The 22,681-nt window shown below is 59.2% G+C and overlaps 1 protein-coding gene across 1 annotated transcript in view; it reads left to right on the forward strand.

Moving 5' to 3' along the window:
- The window catches only part of COL26A1 (collagen type XXVI alpha 1 chain), a 176,990-nt gene extending 163,953 nt beyond the window's left edge, over positions 1 to 13,037 (forward strand). Inside the window, 6 exon segments of the mRNA XM_060078616.1 lie at positions 1,782 to 1,865; positions 3,790 to 3,842; positions 8,114 to 8,149; positions 9,282 to 9,329; positions 11,193 to 11,277; positions 12,066 to 13,037. Coding sequence (XP_059934599.1) covers positions 1,782 to 1,865; positions 3,790 to 3,842; positions 8,114 to 8,149; positions 9,282 to 9,329; positions 11,193 to 11,277; positions 12,066 to 12,226 — 467 coding nt within the window. The 3' untranslated portion in view covers positions 12,227 to 13,037.
- Positions 13,038 to 22,681: the final 9,644 nt, after the last annotated feature.

Consider the following 22,681-nt stretch of genomic DNA (forward strand, 5'->3'; position numbering starts at 1 on the left):
AGGACCCCATGAAGCAAGCGGACTGTCAGTGAGGGGAGCCTTGGCTCTGCCAAGTGGGAGGCGGGGTCGCCTGGGGGGGACTGACGCGGGGTGGGGCGGCAACCCGTGCTCAGCTCCTGCCCCGGGGTCTGACCCCCACGGGTCACTCCGCTCTCTGGCCTGGCCTCGGGTCATCCGTTACCCCATGTCCTCTCCCACAAATCCCCTCACTGTAGGCCACTGGACATGTGTTGATGGATCACCTACGACGTGTGGGACTCTGTTTTTACCCGCCCGCCTCGTACAGCCGTGAGCAAAACAGCCTCCTGCCTGCAGAGGCTACAGTCTAGCGCGAGAGGGCGCCTCTGAGCACACACAAGCCGCCCCAGCGCGCGGGGAGGGCGGTTCCAGGGAGGCCCCGAGGACGGGGCTGGGGGTAGGGTCGGCGGCCCACGGCGGGCATCGTTTTGGTTAAGGGCCCTGGGGAGTGGGAAGGGTTTTAAGATGCAGGATTGACTTGAAATTCTGAATGGGTGACATCCCAGGGACCGCTTTGTCAGCTGTCGGAGAAACCCAAGCCCCCTACTGCTGGTGCTTCTGCGCCCTCCGCCCCGCGGCAGCATAGCCCTCCCTTGAGCGTTAAGACCTGTGCCTATTCAGTGTCCTGCTCTGAGCCTCAGTTTCCCCATCCGTAGAGGAGGGGTGGTAATACATCCTGATGGAGTTGCTCTGGGGGTGAAAAAACACAGCCCCCAGCCATGAGGGAGGGGCTCATTCCCAAGGGGACTGAGGGGCCTGGGCTGCCCTCAGTGGGTACAGGGGCAGGAGAAAGTGTTAACTCCCTGACGACCCAACCGCCTCACCCTCACGGTGGGCTCAGTGGTGCCCCCTAGTGGGGAGAATGGATGATGCGTGTAAAGTGCCTTGGGAGTCTAAGGGCTCAGCAGCCGGCATCCCTGGGCCAGGAGGGCTGCAGCCTGCCCTGGCCTGGGCGCGATGCCCTGCATCTGGCACTGCCCGCTTGCCACGTCTAGTGCTGGGAGCCCTTCTCAGACAGGACCCTCCTTCCCCAGCCCTGGGGTCCCCGAGGGAGTGCAGCTTTCCTGGAAGACCCAGGTGTGAATGTTTGGGGACAGTGGGGGGTGCCCCAGTGGGGGCACCTGGCTGGCCAGGACTGAGCACCCGTAGGAGGCCACCTGCCGTGAGGCCTATGGAAGGGCTCTCCAGGCTTCCATGAGTGGAGGGAGAGGCAGAGGCAGCCACCGCCATCCAGACGTTTCCAAGCCTGGCTGTCTGGTCCTGGCTCTGAGAATAGGGCAGGGTGAAGTCACACGGGGCTCACCCTGGAGAGACCCAGGCCATTAGACAGACTCCACCCGGCTCTGGGGCCCTGATGGAGGCAGCCCAGGGCCCTGCAGCTCAGAGGGGTGGGCAGGGAGGGCTTCCTGGAGGAGGCCCCACAGGAGTGAGCTAGTCAGGTACGTCAGGATGGGTATGTGGGGTGGACCCTGGAAGAGCGTCCAGCCTGGGTTGTAAGCAAGGTGGGGCTAGAGTCAAGGGCCTGGAGTGTTCAGGAAGGAGTTTGTGCTTTAAATGGAGCCCACGGGGCTTCCCCTGCCCTCTGGTTTGGCCTCTGTGCGCTCCTCTTGAGTCGTGGGAGCAATGGCACCTGCTCACCAGGGCTGCAGTGAGGCCCAGAGGGGCTGGGCATGCCCATCCTGGCTCCGGGGGATCTCAGCTCTAGCCCCCCAGCCCCGCCGGCCCTGCCCCCCAGGTCACAGGCTGCTCTGCCCTTCCCACAGATGCAGACGCGCAGCTGGCCTCTGCCGCCGTGGACACGGTGCTGGCGGGCGTCCCAGGGCCCCGGGGCCCCCCCGGCCCTCCAGGTGAGCACAGAGGGCAACAGCACAGGCTGGTCTCCACTGGTAACCCCTCCTGGGCTTGGCCTGGACCAAAGGGCCTTGAGGGGGGCAGTTGGGGGTCATGGCCTTGGCAGGGCACTGGGTCTGCCCCAGCCAGCAGTGGCTTGAGGTGGGGCCTCTTGCTCCCGGGCGGCAGCTCCCCTGGGACTGGACACAGTGTTTCTGCCAGAACAAGCCCTGACACCCACATGATGCAGCCCCGGGCTGCCCTCGTGTGAGCCAGAGCAGGGATGCTCTGGGTATGGGGAGGCATGCATCTGCACGGGCGGTGTGGGGGCCATGCGGGAGACCCAGGGAGCTGGTGGGGCAGGTGCCCATAAGAGACAGGAAGCCCTGGGCCTGCAGGCAGAGAGCAGGGCCCTGGGGGAGGGCATGGGATGGGACCCTCACTGGGGGAGGAGGGGAGTGTGAGGAGGGACGGGATGGGGCCCTCGCTGGGGGAGGAGGGGAGTGTGGGGAGGGGACGGGATGGGGCCCTCGCTGGGGGAGGAGGGGAGTGGGGGGCGGGGCTGGCACCCAGGTGTATGGGCGTCTCCTCTGACAGGTTCTACCTGTGAATGAAGGAGCAACAGAGGCCCTGGGGGCCGGCGGGTGGGGCGCCTCTTGATTAGGGCTCCAGACCCAGGCACTCATTCTCTGTCATTCATTTACTCTCTCATAATTCAGGAAATATTCACCGAGCACTGTTCAGCTGGGCAGTGTTCTAAGTTCCTGGGATACTTAAATAAACAAAACAAAGATTCCCGTCCTCGTGGTACTGGTACTTACGTTCTAGTGGAGAAGGCGAGCAGTACCCACATACCATCAGTGAATCCCATAGGGTCTGAGAAAGCAGGGCTGGGCGAGCAGCTGGGCCAGGGTGGCCCCATTTAAAAGGTTGTATTTGGAAAAAAAAAAAAAAGGTCGTATTTGGGAGTGAGCTAGGAGGGTGTTTGTCTTTTAGCTGGACTGAGTCCAGATCGTCACCCCACCAGGGGTACACTTTCCTGCGGGTCCTCCCTAAGCATGCCGGGGGCACATTGGTACAGCCTAGCAGCCCAAGAGGCACAGACCTGTGCTGGCCGCTGGGGACGGAGGCTTCACTCTTCCAAGCATTCGGGAAGTTCAGTCAGGAACACCACTCCCTGCGCTGCACCCGTCAGGCCTGGCCTGACCCTCTGGGCACTCCCTGGCCTGTGGTGGGGGGCAGGCATGCGAACCGACAGTGGCCAGAGGTGGCGGCTCGTCTGTGTCAAGGCTTTGCCTAGAAAAGAGGTGGGGTAGGTTCCTGGAAGACTTCCTGGAGGAGGTGATGCTTAGCCTGAGACTAGTAGCAAAGAGTTTGCTGGGGTGTGGAGGGGTTGGAGAAGCTCCAGGAGGAAGCAACAGCATCGGCAAGGGCACGGATGCAGAGGAACTTTCCAGAAGGGGGTATCTGACTGATGAAGGTGGAGGAGGCTGGGCTGACAGGGACCTATTTGAAAGGTCACTCTGGGGGGCTGCGTGGAGGGCAGATGGTCAGGCAGCAGTTGTAGTAACCCAGGCAAGAAGGATGGCCTCAGAGGGGTCAGGTCTGAGGTCCCGAGGAGGGAGAGACTCGAGATTTGCCGGGGGACTAGCCGGCTGGGGAGGGGCTGCGGGGTGGCCCCGTGGATGAGGCTCTGGTTGTGGTGTCAGGGCTGCAGGGAGAGTGGGTGGAGGTGGGCTCTCCGCTCTGGCGGTGGACAGGGGAGGCCAAGGGGGCGGATGCTCCCTCCCCCACCATTCGTTCACCGCACCTTCCTTTGCTGCCCATGGAGACAGACCCAGGGCAGGGGCTGGGGTGGGAGGGTGGGAAGGTCCTCTCCGGAGCTGATGGGGGCAGCGGGCTTCTCTGGCCCCAGGTGACCATCTGTGACTCTGCCGGCAGGGCCCCCTGGACCACACGGTCCCCCTGGACCCCCAGGTGCACCAGGATCCCAGGTAAGGTCTTTTCCATTTCTGGCAAGGGAGGGGGCATTGTCTCGCCAGGAAAGGAGGAGCCAGGCTTCTTACCAGCACAGTTGCTCAGGAAGGAGCCAGCCCACCTGGCCGGTCCCCACCTGGGTCCAGGCGGGCCCCAGGGGAAGGCAGGCGTGGGGTCCTGGTTTTGTTAGCAGCAGCGACCCTCTGCTGCCCACTCTGCCTACGCCAGGGAGGTGCTAACATGGCTCCCGGTTCATAAATGAGCTGAGACCCAGGTGCCACCCTAGGTCGTCCAAAGTGTGTGGTGGAGCTGGGCCAGGACCACAGAACGTCCACCCCGGCCCGTGGCCCCTCCTCAGGGAGGACTGCCTGTGCGGGGGGCACTCTGACGCCTGACTGTGCGGCCCGGAACCCCAGCTGGCACTGCCTCCCAGCTGTGTGGCCGTGGGCAGAGCCAGGGCTCCGGCTTCCTCAGCTGCTAAGACGGGGTGTACAGGGCCTCCCTGGTGGATTGTCACAGAGAGTGAAAGAGAAATAAATTGCCAGGGGGATGTGCCTTGTGCTGCAGGGGCCCAGGGGCCTGGGGGGGAGGTCACATGGAGGGGGGGGTCCTGGACGTGGAGGCAGCAAGGGTGGCGGCTGGGGATGTCTGCATGGAGCTTCCTGCAGCCCCTCCCCTGGGTCTCATCCAGTCCGAGGGCTCCGAGGTCCCTGGAACTCGGGCCTGGGTCGGGTGGAGTGGCTTAGAGGTGCCCCCCTTCCCACTGCAAGGGAGGTGGATCCGGGCCTTGGCCCTGTGGGTGCTGGGACCTCAGGAGTCCCACACGTTCATTCATCCCTTTAGTCATTTGACAAATTTTCCCCAGACACAGGGAGGGCACCAGCCACGCCAGCCGAGGACACAGCCGGAGCCCGGGGCCACAGGCCAGCCCTCTAGAGCACATGTTCTAGACGTCAAAGAACCAGTGCCCCACGGCTCCTGATCTCTCTCTGTTGTCCCCCACGTGTTTTCACACCAGGAGGATGCGGCGTGGAGGAGAAGGGCCAGTGGGGTACACGGCGTAGGGCAGAGCCAGGGTGGATGTGGTACAGACCAGGCCGGCAGGCGGGGCCTGGGGGTGGAGGTGGCTGCAGGGGGGACAGGAGGCCCTCAGACCTGATCTGCCCCTGAGTTAGGTGGGGTGGCCAGGTTAGCCAGGGGTCTGGGCCCCCCAGAGCGCCTTCCTGGCCCCTCAGGCTCCCAGCCACAGGCCCAGGCCCCAGAGAGAAGGGGTGGGGGCGGGTGGGAGAGAATGGCAGTGACAGTGACAGGACTACAGTGAGGGTTGGAGAGGCCCCGGGAACTGTAGGAGGCTGGCAGGGGTCGTCTGGCCGAGCTCCACACGCCAGGAGCTCTGTGCCAGCAACGCGGTCTCTCCTGGTTCTCCAGTGCTGGGGGCTCCCTCCTCCCTTCAGGCTGGGCCTGCTCAGCCCTGACAAAAGGGCAGGAAGAGGGGGAGGGGGGCACGTGAAAGGCCAACAGATACTCTCACAGAAAGGGCTGGGGGCAGTGGGGCTCCTCCAGAGGCCCAAGCGCACAGTGACAGGGCAGGTCAGCGATGTGAAGGGATCCCATCATTCTATCCCAGCAGCGATGGGGCAGTGGAGGCTCAGAGAGACTCTGTCACCTGCCAGAGTCACACAGCAGGGCAGCAGAGTGCCAAGAATGCAGTGGGTGCTTTGGGGTGGTTGATCCTGCCGGCCGGTTGATTTTTAGGGTCTCCCAGGCCCTTGCGGGCAGGGCTGCCTTGGGTGGCTGTGCAGACCGTGCCCACAGCAGCCTTGTGGGGACCCAGGGTCTGCAAGATTCCAACAGGTTCAAGGGGACCAAGTCAGAGCTGTTCGTCCAGCCCCGCTCGAGATGGTGTGACCGGGCATCGGCACGGGGAGTCTTCAGGCTGGTGGCATCTTGGCCCCTTTCGTCCTTGCGGTGGTCCTTCCTTAAACCTGAGGGTCGGGCTTCCCTGGTGGCACAGTGGTTGAGAGTCTGCCTGCCGATGCAGGGGACACGGGTTCATGCCCCGGTCCAGGAAGATTCCACATGCCGAGGAGCGGCTGGGCCCGTGAGCCATGGCCGCTGAGCCTGCACGTCCGGAGCCTGTGCTCTGCAATGGGAGAGGCCACAACAGTGAGAGGCCCACGTACCGCAAAAACAAAAAAAAAAAAAAAAGAAAGAAACCTGAGGGTCTGTAGCCAGAGCTGGGATGCCAGGGGCACCAGACAGTGCCCGGCCTGTCCCTGGCTCCCCAGGGCCCCACTGAACAGGTGTCGAAGAGCCCCCTTCCAGGACCCACTGCCAGGACCCACCGCCAGGACCCACCGAGGCCCCTACACTGCAGGGATGGAGCTGGGTTCCAAGGCTCCATTGTCCCAGTATTGACAATGTCAGAATGGCCACCAAATTGGCTGGACTGTGGCTTCACTGTGGATGGTGGGGCCAGTCTGATGACCCAGTCTCCATCTCCATCCTTGCCAAGGAGTCGAGGCCTCTGAGAATTGGCGGTCTGTGGGGAGGGATGTCTCCTAGGCAGGGGTCAAAGAAGAGCGAGAAGGGACAATAACAGGGGACCATGTGGTCCCGACTTTCTCAAGTGGGATGGGCAGCCCTGGGTTTGAAGCCTGGTTCTGCCAATTTCCAGCTGGGTGACCCTGAACAAGTCCTTGAGCCCCTGGGCCTCAGTTTCCCCATCTTTGAAATGAGGATAAAAGTCCCTTCTGGGTAGGTTCGTTGTGAGAAATAATGGGGAAAACAGGTGGAGAATGCCAGGCTCTTCGGAGACCCTTAATGAATGCTATTCATTAACTATGTATGTCCTGGGGCCTCACTTGCTTCAGACACTGTACTGGGCACAAGAACAAGGGCGTGGCGGGCTTCCCTGGTGGCGCAGTGGTTGAGAGTCTGCCTGCCGAGGCAGGGGACACGGGTTCGTGCCCCGGTCCGGGAAGATCCCACATGCCACGGAGCGGCTGGGCCCGTGAGCCATGGCCGCTGAGCCTGCGCGTCCGGAGCCTGTGCTCCGCAACGGGAGAGGCCACAACAGTGAGAGGTCCGCGTACCACAAAAAAAAAAAAAAAAAAAAATGAACAAGGACGTGGGGATCGCTGTCCTCCGGTAGCTGATAGTCTAGTGTAGGAGGCAGACGTGATAGAGAATAACTGGGAAAGGACCTATGGTGACAGGAGCGGGTGACAGATAGGAGGAGGTGACATTCTGACTGAGACCCGAGGAACTGGAAGTCCTACAGAGATGCCAAGAGCGTTCCAGGTCGAGGGAAGGGCAGGTACGGAGGTCTTGAAGCAGGGAAACGCCTGGTGCATACTGAGCGGAGGAGAGTGTGGGGTGAGATGAGGTGGGGAAGTGGGCAGGGCCTTACCTGCAGGGCTGATGTGTGGATTTGGGTCACAGTGGAAAGGGGACTCATCGAGGTTCAGGGAGGGAGAGTCCGTGACCTGATTTACAGCTTTCCAAGGCCCCTCTGGCTATCGCGGGAGGGATGGAAGGCGGGGGAGGCAGCAGTGGAGCAGGGAGACCAGGGAGGAGGCCACAGCAGCACAGAGGAAATGGCAAAGTGAACAGACACACTTAGAAAGTGAACCTGACAGGTCTGGCTGATGGAATAAATTTGGCGAGGGAGGGAAAGGGGAGGTTAACTCCAAGGTGTGTGTGGGAGCAGCCACGGGACCGTGGAGCCGTTTCCGTTCCGAGAGGAGAGACTGCAGGGTGGGGGCGGGTCTGGGGGGGAACCGGGAGTTCCACTTTGGAGAAGTCGACGGGGGCACCTCCTGGCTGGCCGGGGGAGGGTGCTGGAGGATGGCTGGATGCACAGGTCTGGGGCCCTGGGGAGCCTTCCGGCTGGGCATCAGCGCTGATGGGGAGTCCACGCAGGCACCCTCACAATCACCGTTGCTGTCACTCGTTCTCTGAGGGCCCCTCTCTCGCGTGCTGGGGGGATGTGTGCTTTGCCATCCGGTCCCCTTCTCCGAGTGATAACCATACTTGGCATTGCCCCATTTCACAGCTGAGGAGATGGAGAGCTCAGCTGAGGCCCAGGGTCATACACAGGCCAGGAGCGGGGACGCCAGGACCGGGGAGGCCCCCAGCTGTGGCCTTCGTGTTTCCTCTACGCCATCCTCCTCCCTGCATCCATTTTTCAGATTTCCAGAGCCCAGTGCAGGGGGAGGGTGAGCGGAGGACTGAGAGGTTGTCAAGGGCAGGCAAAGCCTAATCTGCTTTGTTTGGTTTTCTGCAGGGCCTGGCTGGAGAGCGGGGCGTGACAGGGCCGCCTGTAAGTGTGTGACCGTGTGGATGGGCCACCCCCAGGACGATGGGCTCTGGTGCAGGCCCAGGGTACCAGGTGGACGGGCATCTGCCCCAGGCGGCCTGGCTGAGTTCAGCCCCCCAGCCTCCCCAGGCATGGCCGGATCCAGCCCAGCCAGGATGGGGCGGGGGGAGAGAAACGGGCAACCTGGGTGCAATGCCAGCTGCCCAAGTTGAGAAAGGGTGACTTTGGGAGGTGGGAGCCCCCTCACTGAGCGTATGAAGTAAGGACTGAGATAGCCTCCTGTTGCGAGGCTTGGATGAGAGTCCTGAGGTCCCCTCCAGGGAGCCCAGGCCCCTGGGTTAATGTGCTGTGTGACCTGCAGAGTCCCTTGCCTTCTCTGAACCTTCTAGGAATAGAGACATAGATAGCTGACCTCTAATTTCCCTCTTGGAAATAAGAATTCATGAGTCTCAGCCCCTATCTCCAGGGTCAAGGAGGTGGGTACCTCCTTCATGCCCAAGTCTTATGTCAGGGGCATGGGGCTGGGGGGAAAGGGGTGGATCTTTGGTGAGCATCTTCTATGTGGAAACCCTCTTCATCCCTAGCGTGTTTAAGCTTCACAGTAACCCCATGAGACAGTGTTTTATTTTCCCTATTTGCCAGAACTGGCAGCTACGGCTCAGAGAGGTTAAGCAACTTGCCCAAGGTCACACAGCTAGGCAACGGTACAGCCAAGATTTAAACGCAGGAGTGTTAGCCTCCAAAGCCATGCCTTCTCCAAGCTTATTATTGAGATTGATTTATTTAACCCTCCTAATAGCTCTATGAGGCTATTATTACCTCCATTCTGGAGATGGGAAAATCGAGGCACAGAGAGGTAAAGTAACTTGTTCAAGGTCACACAGGAGTAAGTGGCCACCTAGGTGTTATTGTGAGGCTGATGTTACTGGCCCCATTTTAGAGTCAGGGAAGCAGAGACCTGAGATTCAGGGAACTTGGGGTTCCAAACCTGACTCTTCCCTCCCTAGAAACAGAATTAAGCCCCTAAAATCAACCCTGTGCCAGGCTGTGCAGGGGTGCCCAGGGAGAGAAGCTGGAGAGGGTGGAGAAGCGCCCCACCCCGCACCCATCATTGATTGCATGACTTTCTTCCCAGGGCGAGCCTGGTGGGAAGGGGGAAGAGGAGGAGAAAGCTACCGCCGAGGTAACTGTGCCCCTGGGCCCGTGCTTCCCTCCTGCCCCTTGGCTGTGTCTCAGCAGGACAGCGGGTACCCAACAGAGCTGGACTGACACCATCAGCCCTGAGCCGGGCATCAGTCATGGGGTGAATGGGGTCCCAGCCCAGCGGGGGAGACAGCTGAGTGAATAGCAACTGCAGCACAGGGTGAAGTTGGCTGCAATGGGGTAGCACAGATGGGGTAACCGGCCTGGGGCCTGAGTCGGGGGGAGACCCTGCCGGAGAGGGCAGGAGGAACCACGGACCTGCAGAAAAGACCTTTCTTTTAAGGAGGCTTCAAGCCGTGGGGTCCCTCTCCAGGGACTGGACCCTCCCATGAGAGCACCTGGCACACGGGTGTGCCCAAGGTCGCTGTGGTGGACTGAAGGATACATGGGCACGTGGATGTGGGAGAGGACGATGAAAGAGTGAGGTTGGGAGCACAGGGGCCAGGGCACGATGGGACGGGGAGGGGGCACAGATGGAGTGCGAGCATGGCTGTGGGGAGCCATGCCTTCTGGGACCAGGAGAGGAGGCTGGGGACCAGGGTGATGGATAAAGGGGGCAGAGGCAGTAGAGCCAGCAGGAGAGGTCTTGCAAGCTGAGAATGAGTCCCATGGGAGTGTCAGGGCTCAGCGGGCTGGCCAGCTCAGTGGGTACACAGTGCCCCTTAACTGAGTGAGCTGAGGGAGCTTCTAAGCTGGGGGTCGGGGTATCTGCAGAGGTTGGAGGCGGACAGCTGCAGGAGGCGGGCTGGGCTGGAGGGGTGAAGCTGGGGCCAGGGGACATTCCAGAGGTCCTTGCGGGACTGGAGAAGGGGGAAGAGGCTGGAATCAGGGCAGCCGTGGTGGGCACAGGAGGCAGTGGGAGGAAGAGGTGGATGCGGGGGTCACTTGGGATGGGAGACAGAGAGGATACCCACGACTTCCCCCGCCCCATCTCATCGGCATGCATCCTGTGGCCCAGGGACTGAGGCTTAGCCGGGTCCTGACAGAGGGGGCCTGGACCGCCTGCTCCTCGCTGGGACACCCCCATCCCAGATGCCACCCACAGCCCGGCTTCTCACGGCCTATGGTGGGAAGACCTCTCTCTTGTAACTCAGTAGCATGCTTTTGGTTTTCTTTTGTTTTAAGCTAAATTAATCTGAATGTCATGACAGAGCTGTCATGTTCTACCAGCCAAAGATGCCTGTTTGCTGCTGACTCCAGGGCGGGGCCTTTTCTCTCCGCCATCACTTTTTATTTCAAAGTGGCCTTGTCACCTGTCTTCTCAATTAATCAGCTCATTCACGTGTCTCGACACACGAGGTCCTTCGCCCGTGTGTGGGCTGTGGGTCCCAGAAATGCAGACGTGCCCTCATCGCGTCCTCCTGCCGGCATTCCAGAAGCCGTGGCTCTGCCCGCTCTTTTTCTCACCCGGGTGACCACCCTGGAAATCTCTCGGGTGGGCAGTGCCAGGAAGGAGACAGGCAAAGCACCCCCGACCCGTGGGCCCGTACTAGGTGCTCTGCCCACAGCTGAGTATTTTCTGGAAAGAAGGGCACACAGAGGAAGCGGCAGGCAGCCACGGGAGCAGGACGAGCCCAGGCTGGAGGCAGACAGGTCTGGGTGTGAAGCCCCGGTCGGCCATTGCCAGGCTGTGTGGCCACAGGGCTCTCTGTGCGTCAAGTTCCGCGTCTGTGATTAGTAATTGGAACCCCAGCCCTGGCGCCAGGATGTCCACCCTATGATGGCTGCTGTACTGATGTTGGTGACGGGGGAGGGGGGAAGTGGCGGGTGTGGGGAGGACTGGGACAGTACACTGAAGCAGGACGGCCCTGACCTTGGCTGCTTCCTCCGCCCCCACCCCCAGGGCGAGGGGGTACAGCAGCTGCGGGAGGCGCTGAAGATCCTGGCTGAGAGAGTCCTCATCCTGGAGCACATGATTGGGATCCACGGTGCGTGGTGACCAGGACCTGCGGACAGGAGACCCACAGGCGGCCGCCGAGTCCGCATCTCCCTCTGTTCTGCCTCCCTGCTGCCCTCGTGGTGCTGCCTCTGGCGCCTGCTCTCCCTGCCCCAGTGGCCCCTCACTTGGCTGCCAGTCTGGCCCTGTCCCACCCCTGCTCAAGGACCCCCCGTGGCTCCCTGCTGCCCGTGACCGACATCTAGGTCCCAAGTCCCTCTCCAGCATAGCCTGGTGTCCGGTGACACACAGCCGTCATCTGGTTACCCCAGGCCCTTTCCCACCTCCGCACCTTTGCTCAGGCTGCTCCCTCGGCCTCCTGGGCACCAGCTCCCGCTTCAGGACCCGCTCCAGGATCTCTTCCTCCCTGAAGCCGCCTTCCTATCTCCCCACCATATGCTCTGCTGGGCCTTCTGTTCCCTGCTGGGGTGGGGTTTCCATGTCTCTCCCTAGCACTTCTGCAGGGCCTGGAGCCTGGCCCTGGTTAGCATTTATTGAAGAATGGATGAATGAGTGGATGAATGAGTGAATTGGTGAATGAATAGATGAGCAAATGGGAGAATGAATGAAATGAGCACATGGATGAGTGGATGAATGAATGAGTGTATGAATGAATGGATGAATGAGTGAGTGAATGGATGCGTGAGGAGTAGAAGCCAGCTGCTGCTTTGTCATGTCCTTGCTGGGCACAGAGCTTCTGTTGCTGGCGGGGCTGGAAGTGAAGGTGCTTTGCTTGCTCCCAAGGCCCTGCGCAAGCCCACCCTCCTGCTCTCCTTCCAGATCCCCTAGCCTCCCCTGATGGGGGCTCCGGCCAGGATGCCGCTCTGAGAGCCAACCTCAAGATGAAGCGTGGTGGCCCCCCACCCGATGGCTCCCTGGCTGCCCTGCTTGGCCCCGACCCTGGGCAGAGGAGCGCTGGCCGGGCCAGCGGCGGGAAGTAAGAGGCCAGCGCTCCAGGACAAGCCCCGACTCCGCCAGAGACCCAGCCCCGGGGCCTGTGCTGGCACCTGAGGACACCCCGAGTGGGACCGGGCTGCAGGCCTGGATGATCATCAGGGACACTGGCTCCTGGGGGCTGGGGGCCTTGGGGACAGATGGCAGCTCCAGGGGCAGGGGCCAGAGGCCAGAGCCCTGCCCTGGTCCCTTCCCTCCTCACCCGCACTCCCTGCTGGAGACGGGGTCTGGTGGGCCGGGTGGGCTGTGAGAATAGTCATAATACTCATCATTTACTGGGTCCCTGCATCATTTGGGCCTGTCCGAGGAGCTTCCCTGCATTGTCTCATTTAACCCTTAGGAAGTAGGCTTGTTACCCCGACTTTACACGGGGGACAGAGGCTTGGAGAGGATAACTCACCTGCCCAAGGCCCCCGGACTATGATGGCTGGGGCAGGGTTTGAACCCATGTTCTCTCTACCCTGCCTGCTTCCCCTCTTCACAGGGAAACTCAGGACGGGTGTCGGGCCAGGTAGCTCCTGAGGCTCCAGCTGGGAAGGAGGGCAGGGCCCTGCCCAGCATGAGACGGCGGGGGCCCTGGGCTTCCTTCCTCGATTACCCTCCCTGGGCTCGGGGTCTGCTCCACGGGTTGGGGAGCAGCTTGGCCTGTAGCTGCTCTCGGAGGCCAGGGAGACCTTGAATAAACCCAAAACAGTCATGTGGACTTGGAGACCGTGAGAGGAGCGTTGGGGTGCAAGGACCCTCAAACTGAATTGGCATTGCCCACCGCTGCATCCCAATCTCTCTGACCCCACCCACCCTGCCAGGGCCTCCCACCGTTGAGCTGGGAGGAGGGAGGACTTAATGCAAATGTGCACCCTCCAGGGGCCGTCCCTGCAGCCCTGCCCTCTCCCAGGCTCTCTGGGAAGCTGCAGGGTTGGCCACTTCTGCGTTACACGGCAAGTCCTATGTCCCAAGGAGGAGGAGGGATTGCTGCCTGATTCCCAGGCCCCGCTGGAGAGAGATGCTCCCGCCCTCGGCGCTGCGGTTCCAGCCAGGCTCCGCAGCAGACACCCAGGTCCCCGGTGCCCCAGAGCAGCTCTCAAGGCCACAGTGCTCGAGGCCTCTCCGGTGTCGGGTGCCCTGTGCCCTGGACTGGCCCTGGTGCTCCTCTCTCGCTGTCTCAGCGAGGGCCGCAGACTCAGACATTCACAGGTGCTGGCACCGCCCCAGGTGCGTCTCCCCTTGTGGCAGGAGCGACTCGTCCCCACAGCCCTTGGTGCACCTGGGAGGCTGTGGCCTGGTCCCTCTGGGCCCTGGTAACCTCTCCCTGCCCTTGAGGCCTCGACTGCCCCCCTTGAGGCAGGGCTGGCCGTGTGGGAGCCAAGACGTGGCTTCCTGCAGGTCTGTCTTCACGGAGGGGCGGTCAGAGGCAGCGGGAAGCCTGTAACCCTCTGACAATAAAGGTGCTCTCCCCACTGTGCTCTGGTGTCCTGTGGCGGCGGCTGCTGGGGAGGCTGGCTGTGCCGGGTCAGCTTCGGCCAGGCCCAGCCCCAGGAGTGTCCGACGGGAGCCCCCGGGAGCCAAGGTGACCACAAGGCCCTGAGGCAGGGAGGCCTGGCTCTGCCCCGCCGGAGCCCCATGGGGGGCTGGGAGAGCAAGGGGAGCCCCTCAGAGGCTCCCCACCCTCTACCCAGCAGCGCTGCATCTGGGCTGGGCCTGGGCCCAGCTTTGCTAGATGGAAAGTGAAGTGGGGAGGGCTCGGGGCTCTGGGCAGAGGGACCCCTACCCACCATGCTCCTGCCCCGGGCCTGGGGTCCTGGACGTTTTCGTCCACTTGGGGGCCCAGCATCTCGGACCTTCCCCTGAGCCCTCAGCCGAGGTGGGGGACTGGCTGAATGCCACCCAGGGCTTCCTGCAGGCTGTGTCCAGCCAGAGCTCACCCTTGCTGGGGCCACCCCACCACACATGAGGGGACCCAGGGGAGCTCTGCTCTGATGGCAGCCCCCTTCCCGTTGCAAGACCCTGTGTTCCCAGCCGGAAGCTTCGGGCTTGGTGCCCCCTGCCCCCGGCCCCACATTGTCTCCCTAGAATATCCTCATCCCGAGCTGGCACTCCACAAACTCCCTCACAGCAGGGCTGGGTCTGGCTGACTTCCATCTTCCCAGCCCACCTCCCTTCCCCACGCCCCCGCTGAGGGCCTGGCCCAGATGAGACATTAGTTTGTTAATAAAGGAATGCCTTCCCCCCAGATGGGGACACCCACACCATTACCCAACAAGAACACCTAGTGACGGCTGCTGAGAGCTGCTGCCGAGCCCAGCCGCAGTGACCCACCGATGCTGCAGGAGGCCATCCCCGGAAGGTCCACATCTAGTGACAGTGGTGAATCCTGGCCAATATGACATGCCACGTGGCCACATTGAAACAATGGAGGGGGCAGCTGATCTGCTGGGGTCTGAGGAGGAGCCTCGGAGGAGAAAGGGGTCTTCAGGCATCAGCGGGAATCTGCTAAGCTGGAAAGGGCAGGGGGAACAGCATCGGCAAAGGCTTGGAGGGAAGGGGGCAGCTCATTGGTTAACCCCTTGGGCAGGGATGCAGGAGGGAGAGGGTGGGATGGGCAGAGGTGTGAGTGCTCCCCCCGAGGGTTGAGCCCCCTTTTCTTTCTCCAGCTCACTGGAGCCCTCCCTGACCAGAGCACCCCCTCTTTGTGGGGTGCAGCCTCATTCATGGAGCAGTACACCTCCTGGGGCTATGCGAGGACCGATGCCATCTGACAAGCCAAGCCCCCCACCGCTTAGTGAAGCAGGACACGAGGCATCTCGTTCTCACTGAGCCAGCAGCAGACGGGGGGCCCTAAGAGAGACTGTCCTGCCTTACCCAGGACCCCAAATCTGCTGCCCCAGCGGCCCCCAGCCCATGGTCTGCATGGGCCTCTTTCCGTGAATGTCTGAAGGACAGACCCCACAAACATCAGCATCCTTAGATCCAGGGCTGCTGTTTGGAGGTGGCGAGGTGTAGACTGAGCACAGGCGGGCAGGGTGCGTGTCCACATGCACACAGACCCTCAGTGCAAACAGGCAAGTGGGCCGCGTGGGATGGTTCAAAGGGCAAGGGCCTGGCTCTGCCCGGGCCATCACGGTCCAGTGCAGAACTCTGCAAGGTCACAACCTGAAATCAACCTGGCCTTCCTGGTCCTTCTAAAGGATATTTGTCAAAGTAGGAGCGTACAGCATCTTTTATTGAACAGTTGGTTAGCTGAACGTATACGTTTTAAATATTTAAACGTACGATGCCTCCCTTTGTACCCTGGCCCTGGACCCTGCACTTTCCAGGGCAGGCCTGGGTTGGGGGCTGGCAGAGTCTGGAGTGACCCTCCCCCTAGGACTGGATGTCCAGGTGCTCCCAGGCCCATCTCAGAGCCACAGGGAGCAGAAGGGGTTCAGGAGGGAACCAACGTCCAACGGGGGCTCGTGCTGGATGCAGCTCCTGAACTCATAGCCAGGGACCCCCCAGTCTGGCCTCTCCCCTCCGTCTGGATGGTAGATCGATCTTTCCGAAATGCAAGCCTGGCAGCGTTCCCCCTTAATCATGAATCTGCAGTGGCTCCCTTGTTTCTGGCCCCCAGCCTGGGCTCTGCAACCTGGTGCCATCATCTGGGCCTCCGTCTTCCTGGCTGCCGGCTACACAAGAGAGGCACCACCTGGTCTCGTCTCTGTGCGGCCTGTGGGTGCTGGTGCCCCACAAGGCCAGCGCTTGGTGCTTGCAGGACGTGGGAGAGAGCAGGGGGTGCCTGGGGCGTCTGGCACTTACAGCCCCATCGGGAGCACAACTCTTGGCTTTGGGCAAAGGCCTCAGACGCATCACCTCCTCTGACCCCTGCAGCCTGACAGCTGGGCTGTGTCCCTCTGGTCCTTGGTTCTGTCATGACTATGAGCATCTTTGTGTTCATGTGTGGAAACCCTAACCTGCTCAGCCTGCAGGTCTCAAGATGGATTCAGATGGTGGGGAGCATTGCTCAGAGCGCCCCTAGAATCCATGACTGGGCTTCCAGGGCCAGGCACCCTCCTCTGCCTGAAACTGCCCCTCTCCCTGCAGCTCCTGGGGACGGGGTTCATGAGGGTCAGCCCAGTGCAGGGGATGAGCATTTCTGAGCTCCTAACCCCAGCCCCGCCTGCAGAGTCCGCCCAGGGGGTTAAGGAGGGAGAATTGGCTCAGGCCGACCCCCTGGCCTCCCCTCCCCTCACTTCACCCCGCACCCCCTTCCCTGTCTCCTCCCCCGAGTCTGCTCTGTTCTACATCCTCCAGCCACCCTCAGGGCACACCAAGCCTCCCTCCAGGCAATGCCTCCTGCACACACTTCTCTCCTGTGCCCCAGTGTCCAGACCAAACCAGGACAGGGGCCGACAGCTCTTTACTAATACCTTGCCTTCCAGACCCCCCTCCCCCAGAACGCTGAGCAGCCCTAGTCTGCAGGACCCTCTTCTCCTCACCCTCCTGCCTAGCTGAGCCCAGGGAAGGCACAGGCTCAGGCAGGGCCCCGGCTCGGGCCCCCCTTTCCTTGGTCTGGTCCCCAGGGTCTCCTGGGCAGGGCAGGTGTGGGACCTGGATGCAGCTCCTGAACTCATAGCCAGGGACCCCCGCCAGCCTCCCTTAGTCAGCCACCAGCCAAAGCAGAAATTCAGGATCCCCTTAGTCAGATGGTGACTTCTGGCAAGTGCCCAGATGTGGTGGCCACAGTGAGCGTGGAGGAGACTCGGGCTGGGCTGACCTTCAGTAGCTCCCACTGGGGCAGCGAAACCTGTAGTTAAAATATTGAAACACCCCTGTGCTGATGGACCCCAGCTCCTCACATGCCCCCCACCATCCCGACCCCTCCCGTAGCCTCCCCAGAATCTAGGACCCCGCTCCAGTGCTAGGAAGAGGACCTGTTCTGATGGGTGAGATCCTGTGCCATACGGATAATAAAATATTTTTAACATCTCTCCCGACATGGGCAATGAGAAGCTGATGGCAGGAGCCGGGGCTGAGGGGGTACGCTTTGCCGCTGCTCGGGGCACATCCTGACCTCAGGCAGAAATTCACAGCTGATGTGCTGCCTTGGGATGCGGAGCCGGATGGAGGAGCTGGATGGTCATGGTCAAAAACTGAGAAGTGGGCCAGAAGCCCTGGTGAGCCCAGGCTGGGGTTCCTCTTGGGAATTCCAATAGGACCCCACGTTTCCTGCTGCACCACCTTGGGATTGGAACTCAAGAACATGGTGACCTGTTTCCTGGGACCAGGAGGGAATCAGGGTGAGGCTGGAAATTAATCAGACACTCGCCTGACCCCCAGGGGTTCAGAGGTCACCTGTGAGTACCTCTTTTCCCAGAATGCACTGGGCGAGGTTGGCCCCCTCCAGGCTGGGGGGAAGGGCACTTGGGGGCACATTCTTCTCGTACTGCACTTGGCATGTCCCAAAGACACACAGGGGGCTATTCTCCTGCTGGATGGGCAGGAACTGCCGAACTCTGGCCCTGGGCCCCAGCCAGACGTGGTCCAGGTGCTACTGGGGTCCCCCAGCCCTCACCTCCCTGGATCAACAAGGCACCTTCACAGCTCCACCCCCCACCCCACGTCACCCACTCGGCTGTGATCTTCTTGTGGGCAGGGTCACACGTGTGCCCAGCTCTGATCACTGCAGTGAGTCACAGGACGTTCACAAAGGAGAGGGACTCCTTCCCAGACCCCAGAGGCAGTGACTGAGGTGGTGGGTAGGGGGCCAGGTGGGCATCCAAGACGGTTCTGGTCAGAACAGAAGCCCCTCCCCACTGGCAATCCCACACCTGCAATCCCAACTACCTCGAGGTTTCTGGAACACCTCTCTGCCAGACCTGTTTTATGGATTATAAAAAAAAGAGAATTTCATGAGATTTGCAATTACTTGAATTCCAGGGAGATTTATCTCCAATGTTATTAATAAATTCTAATGCCACCTATAACTTTCAATTCCCAGTTAATTAACATGCAGTTGGTGCATTGTAAACGGCAAATTAAATATTTTCTCAGGCGGGGGCTGGTAAATCTAATGAGCCAGTGTGTCCCAAAGGAGACAGCTGGGCTCACACGTCCCAGTCTCCCACTCCCCCATATTGATGGGTGTGTGACATGTTGATGGGCAAGTGATAACCGGGCTCAGTGTCCCCATCTTAAAAGGGGATCACAGAACTCGCCTCCAGAACTCTAATGGTATCTGGGGTTGAAGCTGGTTTTTATTCACATAAATACAACTTGAAGGGGATTCAGGTGATAATTAGAATCCAGAGTCTGGCTCTTTGCTCCCATGGGCTGAGTGACCGGACCAGTTTCCCGAGGCTGCGTTAACAAATTGCCAGAAACTTATCCTCCACGGTTCTGGAGGCTGGAATCTGAAATCAACGTGTCTGCAGGGTCGTGCGCCCTCTGACAACTCCAGGGGAGAATCCATTTTTGCCTTTACCAGCTTCTAGTGGCCCCAGGCATCCCTCTGGCTCCTGACTCCATCAATCCAACCTCTGTCCCTGTCTTCACGGCCTTCTCTCCTGTGTCTGTCTTGTCCTCTACGTGTCTCTCATACGGACACTGGTCACTGGGTAATCCAGGATGGTCTCTTCATCTCAAGATCCTTGACTTAATCCCATCCACAGAGACTCTCTTTCCAAATAGTGTCATGCTCAGAGGTTCCGCGATTGGGACTTGGACATATATTTGGGGGCCGTTCTTCAGTCTATGACAGTGACCTTGGGCAAGTCACTTAACCTCTTGGGGCTTCCGTTTTCCTTGTCCAACAAAGGGCTGCTTCACTGAACTAGTAAGAGCAGCTGCTGCCGTGGGTCAGGCGCCATGGCAAGCCCGTCATGTGCATTGACTCATTCAGTCCCCACACCAGCCCCAGGATTTGTCATCTTCATTTGTTGCAGGTGATCAAATCCAGGCACCAGGGGGTTAAGTGACTTGCCCCAGGTACCAAGTCGTGGGGCGAGGATTTGAACCCAGGCCACCTCACCCTGCAGCCTACACCCCCCTTTTTGTAACTGAGCTTTTTAAAATCAAGCAATAATTCACATGCCATTCAACTCCCCCATTTCAAGCGTACAATTCAGGGGTTTTTAGTATATTCAGAGTTGTGCAACCATCACCACAGTTGATTTTAGAACATTTGTGTCCGCCTAAAGAAATCCCATATCATTTAGTAGTACCCCCCAATCCTCCTGTCCCCCCCACCCCTAGGCAACCACTGATCTGCTTTCTGTCTCTATGGATTTACCTATTCTGGACATTTCATAGAAATGGAATCAGACACTTTTGTGTCTGGCTTCTTTCACTTTGTATGATGATTTCAAGGCTCATCCATGTTATGGCTGTATCAGGGCTTCATTTCTCTTTGTGGCAAAACAAGAACCTATATGCTTAACCACTACAATGACCTGTAAGGTCCCTGGCCGCTCTGAAAGCCCCTCTGTAGGACTGACACATTCCAGAAATCTCAGTCAAACCCTGAGGTTTGATCTGTGAAGATTCTGTAGGACTTGGGGAACAGAATCTCTCACCCTCTCTGCCCGCGGCACTGTCCTCTCTCTTTACAAGATTGCTGGCGTGGCAAGAACCCTGGCGAGGCCGGGCACCAGTGGGTGAGCTAGAAGACCAGCCGTCAGGCCCGGTCACTCCTGAAGTGCAGCTTCTCGGCCCTCACCTGGGGCAGAGCTTCCTGATCTTTCTCACAACACGGCTCACAGGGAATAGGATATTATTTGCACAGCACTCGGGGTAAACAGCCAGAAGTGCACCCAGCAATGTGCCCAGCCCGGGGTCTCTGGCTGTCCCAGCACCACCCTGGTAGCCTCCAAGGGCCGCCACCTGAGACTGCCTGGAGCCCACCTGCAGCACAGGCCTGGGAAGCTCTGATCTCGGGCGTCAGGGCTCTCACCCAAAGGATGCTCCTGCTGGGTGTGAGGCGGGAGGAGATGCTGGCTCTTCAGGGGCCAGGCCTTCAGACCATCCTCTGTCACTGGTTAAGGAGGGGAAGGGAGGTCACGAGATGAAGGATGCCTGGACCCGGGCTCTACAGGCCTCGGTACCCGGGTCCTCACGGAGAAGAGGAAGGGGGTGGGTGGTTAATTAAGCCTGGAGACCCAGGGCCACCAGCACTGCCTACAGCTGTGCCAAGTGGAAGGCCAAGGGCACCAGGCTGGGGCCCCTCACACTGACTGCGATAAGGGCTGCTTTGGTTATAAGCGAGATGAACCCATTCCAAGGGCCTCCGAGAGTAACAGGGCTTGTTGCAAGGCTCCAGGGACCGCAGGGGACCCAAAGGATAGGGGCGGGAGCAGGGGCAGGCCCCAAGGGAATAGCACCGGATCTGAGTCAGCCCTGGGGACCTCTGCAGCTGGAGGAGGTTGCTGATTCTCATGGCTCTGCTGCGTGTCCATCCCTCCTCTCACCACGATTTGTTCTCTGTCTCCTGCCTTAAGGCTTCTGCCTGCTCGTGGCTTCTGTGTGTTCCCACCACGGCTTCTGCATCTTCCCACCACGGCTTCTGCATCTTCCCACCATAGCTTGCCATGGCCTCTTGCTCACTCTTTTTTCACAGTAGGTGGCTTTGCAGTCACCCAACATTCAGGGTGGTTATCAAGCATCTTCACGGTCTCCACTCCAGGGCTCAGGCTTCCTGGCACCACCCCAGAGGAGGACTCCTCCTCCTGCTCTTGGCAAATGAACTCAGGTCCAGGTCTCATCCCCTCCAGCCTGGACACAGATACCTGATAGGGAAGGAGAACTCTGGGAACCTAAGGCCAGAACCCCAGAGAACGGGCAGTGTGGGCTTTGCTGCCTGTTGGTGGCAGAAGCTGCCTTCCCAGGAGGGGAAGGAATGCTTAGGGCCCCAAGCTGGGGTCCTCTGAGCCAACAGCGGAAGTCTCTGCTTTGTTTTACATCATAGCTGTATTCTCAAACATAACCGCTCCACCCCCGCCCTCCAGCTATTCAAGGACCTTGATGACATCCATCCAGGTCCTCAGGATGTATCAGGAGTACATCACTCTCCACTTTCTCACCCCACCGTCCATGCCCCCCCCACCCATGCTCCAACCACTCTGGCAGGCCCAGCTCATAACAGATCAGACGTGAAAGGACCTTGGCCTTAATTTTCCTTTGGCATCATGGCTATAAAAGGAGAATTTTGTTTTTAAAAAAAGACAAAACCAAAAAGTGCATCTTAATTAGGGAAGATGTGCAGTGAGGCCAGACTGAGCCCTGCTGGGCACCAGCCCTCCACTTGGTGAGAACAAATGCTTTTAACACAGCCCCGTTGCCAAGGTGATCACCGCATCTCAACTTACTGAGGTGGCATTGCAAATCTGTGGGGAAAGAACAGATTATTCAATAAATTATGCCGGGACATTTGCTTAGCTATTTGGAAAGAAATAAAATTAGCTCTTTCCTTCACACCATACTTCAATAAAAATTCCAGAGGATTTAAAGAATTAGATGTAGAAAGGGAAATTATTAAAAAAACTAGAAGAAATTATAGACAAATATTTGATCTTGGGGTGACTAAAGACTTTTAAACATAAAAGCAGTGGAAAAAATAAAAAGAATAAGATAGGTAGAATTTAATACTTAAAATTTAAATCTCTTTGTGTGTGTGTGTTTTTATTGTTTTTTTGTTTTTTGGGTTTTTTTTTTGCAGTACGTGGACCTCTCACTGTTGTGGCCTCTCCCATTGCGGAGCACAGGCTCCGGACGCGCAGGCTCAGCAGCCATGGTTCACAGGCCTAGCCGCTCCGCGGCATGTGGGATCTTCCCGGACCAGGGCACGAACCCGTGTCCCCTGCATCGGCAGGCAGACTCTCAACCACTGCACCACCAGGGAAGCCCCTCTGTGTTTTAAAGAACATTTTAATTAAATTTATTGGGGAACTACAAATAAGGCTAAGACAGTTGCAACAAATATGACAAAGGGTCATATATAAAAAGCAATTACAGGACTTGCCTGGTGGCACAGCGATTAAGAATCTGCCTGCCAATGCAGGAGACACGGGTTTGAGCCCTGGTCTGGGAATATCCCACATGCTGCGGAGCAACAAAGTCCGTGCGCCACAACTACTGAGTCTGCATGCCACAAATACTGAAGCCTGCACACCACAACTACTGAAGCCTGCACGCCTAGAGCCTGTGTTCCGCAACAAGAGAAGCCACCACAATGAGAAGCCCGCGCACCGCATCGAAGAGTAGCCCCCACTCGCCGCAACTAGAGAAAGTCCACGCACAGCAACAAAGACCCAACGCAGACAAAAATAAATAATAAATAAATAAATAAACTTTTAAAAAAGCAATTACAAATAAATAAAAATGAATGCTCCAATAGAAAAATGGCTGAAAAGAAATGCACAAAAGAAGAAATAAAAGAAGTCAAGAAACAGATTTTAAAATATTCACCTTTGCTG

Source organism: Mesoplodon densirostris, chromosome 16 (genome assembly GCF_025265405.1).
Source record: "Mesoplodon densirostris isolate mMesDen1 chromosome 16, mMesDen1 primary haplotype, whole genome shotgun sequence".
Taxonomy (NCBI): Eukaryota; Metazoa; Chordata; class Mammalia; order Artiodactyla; family Ziphiidae; genus Mesoplodon; species Mesoplodon densirostris.